The following is a 5,000-nucleotide window of genomic DNA, read 5'->3' as shown; positions in this document are numbered from 1 at the left end:
TGCAAAACCAAAGGACAAACTAAGGCCCAGGCCACACGTATATGGGTCTTTTGCAAAACGCACATTTCTCTGTGCGTTTGGACCTTTCAGCCACACGCAAACGGTGTTTTCGGCCACTCAAACGGAGGTTTTTTGAAACGGATAAATAAGTGAAGATTTTCGAAAATATCCGGATCAGTGGAGCGGTGTAGTCATGCGAAACGGAGTTTTTGAGAAACGATGATGTCACCGCCACCGCCCACATGCAGCTTGTCAAGCAGAGGTCCTCACAAGTATAGGTAAAATAAACACTGCCAGCCCAGTCCTCAGCGCAATGGCCCGTTGCGCAAAGAGGTTGACATTTGACTCGTGCTATATTCAGATAATCTTCAACCGATTGTTATAATTCGAAGTGGTATATATTCTGTGAAGTTTATATTTTCATTGGGTGTACAAGTCATGTTTTTAATATGCCTTCATCAAATGATATAGAGAGATGGTAGGGTAGTGCCCAAGCCCGTATAGCCATGCAGCCTATATGAGCTGTGGTGCGCTTGCTAGGTCTACACTCTCACTGATGTGTACAACCTTTATTCAAATAGTTTCATTTGTATTGGTGCCGAGTGCGAAGCCAATAGGTTCATTGCGGACCGCTACAGATAAACTGTGGATATTAACCTACCTATAAGGACCCAGGCCAAATGCCATTGCGCAGTAGCCGGCCCTACACCAACAAGTCTATGCGTGGTGTGTGCATAGCCGCATGTGAAACTATATCGTGCTGTATTTTGCATCATGGTCATGCGAGGAGAGAGAGAGAGAGAGGGTGCAGAGAGAGAGAGAGAGAGGTGTGAATGGGATCGCATCGTGCGTGCGCATTATGGCACATCTCTCTCATGTTTAGGGCGCACCATTGACTGCATGTCACTGTGCCTACATGCTGACAATGTGCGCGTGAACTTGTATTAGCCTAAAATATAGCCACTCAACAAGCTCACAACTGGTTGTGGACACTTCTATAGGTCTGACTCTGCTATTAATTTCTGTGCAGGACTTGCCAGGTCGCCAGAGCAATGGTAAAGTGTCTATCATTTTTAAATGATATGGAGAGAAAAGTCGAGAGTCGGGATCTGGAGATTTACGCACATAGTGTGACATGCTGACAGACAATGAAAGAAACATATACTTCCACTCACAATTTAGGTGGCTTTTAAAATGCGGTACTTATTCCTTCATTAAAAATATGATTGGCACCTCATAAGTGTAAATATAAAATCAAATATAATATAGCCTACAATTGAAACCTGCTACTGCAGTGATTTTATCCAGTGTTCAATGCGTTTCTGCGTTTGGGTGTGGACATAGATATCTCTGTCGTATGGCCAGGGATTTTTTCTAAAACGGACGAAAATATCCGTTTTGCAAAAGATCCAGAGTGGTGTGGCCTGGGCCTAAAGCTAAAGTGTTGCTGCCAACAGGGAGAGAGAGAGAGGGTGAGTGTGGCCAACAGCCAGTCCTTATAGAGCACACTGGGAATACTGGCCAGGTGCTCCCAATGTACTGATTGGCACCCCAATTCCCCAACCTGCAGGCCTTGTGGAGACAGATAGAGTAGGCAACACAGACCCTGGTAGGCCAAGCTACAGGGGGCTGTGACATGATTCAGAAAACATTTTCTTTAAAGGCCTAAATGGGTTAATTACTTCTGTCTAATTTAGTAGCTTAATGACTAGTATTAAAATGTCTTTTTGTCCAATGTATTTGTATTTAGTTCATGAAGTTAACATAACTATAACTAAATGCATTTTAAATTAAATAAAAAATGTTACTTTTTGTTGTGATATTAGCCCATGCACAGTACATCTTAGTCTATGTACTTGAACTTGAGATACAGTGTACTTGATATGTATTGTGTACTGCCGGTACTGTAGCATTCTTTATAGATAGGCTACGAGAGACATCTAGGCGACAGCAAGGTCAGCCTTGCTGCAGTAGGCAGGTTCTTCTGTCTCATATCTTATTGTTACGTCATTATGATCCAGCACTATATATGTTTCATGTTTGTGTAATAAACTTTGTGAACCTTAGCGTGATACCGTCTCGTGTCTCGTTAATTTGTTCTCCCGGGTACCCGCCGGCCGCCGCCGCAGTCGCCGTACCAAAGTAATACTTCAACAGGATTGTCACACACCACCCAGCCTGCACACACTACCTGTCTGTCAACCCAGACGAGGGTCCCGTATTTAGTTTACAACAATTGGTGTGGTTGGGTGGCTGGGTGGTGTGTGACAATCCTGTTGAAGTATTACTTTGGTACGGCGACTACGGCGGCGGCCGGCGGGTACCCGGGAGAACAAATTAACGAGACACGAGACGGTATCACGCTAAGGTTCACAAAGTTTATTACACAAACATGAAACATATATAGTGCTGGATCATAATGACGTAACAATAAGATATGAGACAGAAGAACCTGCCTACTGCAGCAAGGCTGACCTTGCTGTCGCCTAGATGTCTCTCGTAGCCTATCTATAAAGAATGCTACAGTACCGGCAGTACACAATACATATCAAGTACACTGTATCTCAAGTTCAAGTACATAGACTAAGATGTACTGTGCATGGGCTAATATCACAACACTTTTCAGGATTCCAATTCAAATATAGCAAAAAAATAGCTGATCTACAAGTTCAAAACGCGTCGCAATGCCACGTAGAGCTTGTAGATCGGCTATTTTTGGCTAGGACGGTAATATGCACTGTGGCCCTCCGGAAGGAGTGTGGAACTATAGTGGTCCTCTGGAGTGAGTGTGGAACTATAGTGGCCCTCTGGAGTGAGTGTGGAACTATAGTGGCCCTCTGGAGTGAGTGTGGAACTTTAGTGGCCCTATGGAGTGAGTGTGTAACTATAGTGGCCCTCTGGAGTGAGTGTGGAACTATAGCGGCCCTCTGGAGTGAGTGTGGAACTATAGTGGTCCTCTGGAGTGAGTGTGGAACTATAGTGGCCCTCTGGAGTGAGTGTGGAACTATAGCGGCCCTCTGGAGTGAGTGTGGAACTATAGTGGTCCTCTGGAGTGAGTGTGGAACTATAGTGGCCCTCTGGAGTGAGTGTGGAACTATAGTGGCCCTCTGGAGTGAGTGTGGAACTATAGTGGCCCTCTGGAGTGAGTGTGGAAGTATAGTGACCCTCTGGAGTGAGTGTGGAACTATAGTGGCCCTCTGGAGTGAGTGTGGAACTATAGACCGATTCAGAAACGGGTCTCATGGTCGCAGGCAACGTATTTCCTGTAGGCGGAGACGACACATCTGCGGTTTCCCCGCACCTCCTTCTACTACAGTGAATGGAAAAGTGACTGATGTTAGTCTGCCTCAAACGTTACTCTTTTACCTGCTTTTTACTAACACTAACATTACAAAGATGCCCAGAACATCGGGATGAACCTGTGTAGTTTAGCTATCGAAAAATAGCAGATCTACAAGCTCATAGCGCGGCACCGAGTGTAGGTCTGCTATTTTTGAAAAATCGAAGAACGACTGACATAGAAACATAGCTTTTTCAGAAAACTGTCAGGATGTGGAAGACATTTTTTGAATCTGATCTCAGGTCAAAATGGGTTAATGCTTAGTATAGTATATATTAGTGTTATAATAATAAATATGTATATAGTACCTCGTAGATGACGCGCTGCACCAGGTCAAACTCTCCCTCTAACGAGGCGTCCAATAGGAGAGCCAGAGGGTTGAACTTCACCCTCAGACCGTGACCCGTCCTCTCTGACCACGCCTTCTTTAGGTTGGTTCGCTTCGTCTGGGAGAGAGACATAGAGAGACAGAGAGAGAGAGATAAAAACTCTCAATAATGCATGCAGAGCGGAACTTGGCCAATTCCCTCTCCTAATTAACATCCAGAAAGGAGCATTCAAATTCCATAAGCACCTTCAAAATAGTCACTCCACCTCCTACCAGGCCTTAAAATGCCAAGAGGAGAACAGGAGCAGGAGTCCCCCTCAGTCAGCTGGTCCTGAGTCTTACCCCCACCACCCCCTCCCCTGACTAAAACAACCTCCACTAACCAAATTATCAAACACAACAAAAACCCAAAGTAAATTAGAATGCTATTTGGCCCTCAACCGAGAATACACAGTGGCAAATTACCTGACCACTGTTACTGATCCAAAACTGAGGATGATGTTGACTATGTACAGACTCAGTAGAAATAGATGTTGACTATGTACAGACTCAATAGAAACAGATATTGACTATGTACAGACTCAATAGAAACTGATGTTGACTATGTACAGACTCAGTAGAAACAGATGTTGACTATGTACAGACTCAATAGAAACAGATGTTGACTATGTACAGACTCAGTAGAAACAGATGTTGACTATGTACAGACTCAATAGAAACAGATGTTGACTATGTACAGACTCAGTAGAAACAGATGTTGACTATGTACAGACTCAATAGAAACAGATGTTGACTATGTACAGACTCAGTAGAAACAGATGTTGGACTATGTACAGACTCAATAGAAACAGATGTTGACTATGTACAGACTCAATAGAAACAGATGTTGACTATGTACAGACTCAATAGAAACAGATGTTGACTATGTACAGACTCAGTAGAAACAGATGTTGACTATGTACAGACTCAATAGAAACAGATGTTGACTATGTACAGACTCAGTAGAAACAGATGTTGACTATGTACAGACTCAATAGAAACAGATGTTGACTATGTACAGACTCAATAGAAACAGATGTTGACTATGTACAGACTCAATAGAAACAGATGTTGACTATGTACAGACTCAATAGAAACAGATGTTGACTATGTACAGACTCAATAGAAAACAGATGTTGACTATGTACAGACTCAGTAGAAACAGATGTTGACTATGTACAGACTCAATAGAAACAGATGTTGACTATGTACAGGACTCAATAGAAACAGATGTTGACTATGTACAGACTCAATAGAAACAGATGTTGACTATGTACAGACTCAATAGAAACA

At 43.3% G+C, this 5,000-nt stretch overlaps 1 protein-coding gene across 1 annotated transcript in view; it reads right to left on the bottom strand.

Annotated features, from left to right (window-relative positions):
- Positions 1-5,000, bottom strand: part of LOC306918060 (apoptosis-stimulating of p53 protein 1-like) — a 42,769-nt gene that overhangs the window by 9,518 nt on the left and 28,251 nt on the right. Inside the window, exon 10 of the mRNA XM_079530950.1 lies at positions 3,649-3,786. Within this exon, the coding sequence (XP_079387076.1) occupies positions 3,649-3,786 (138 nt within the window). The remainder of the gene's footprint in view (positions 1-3,648; positions 3,787-5,000) is intronic.

The sequence above is a fragment of the Electrona antarctica genome (genome assembly GCF_951216825.1).
Source record: "Electrona antarctica genome assembly, contig: scaffold_64, whole genome shotgun sequence".
Lineage (NCBI taxonomy): Eukaryota > Metazoa > Chordata > Actinopteri > Myctophiformes > Myctophidae > Electrona > Electrona antarctica.
This window is presented reverse-complemented; position numbering and strand designations above follow the sequence as displayed.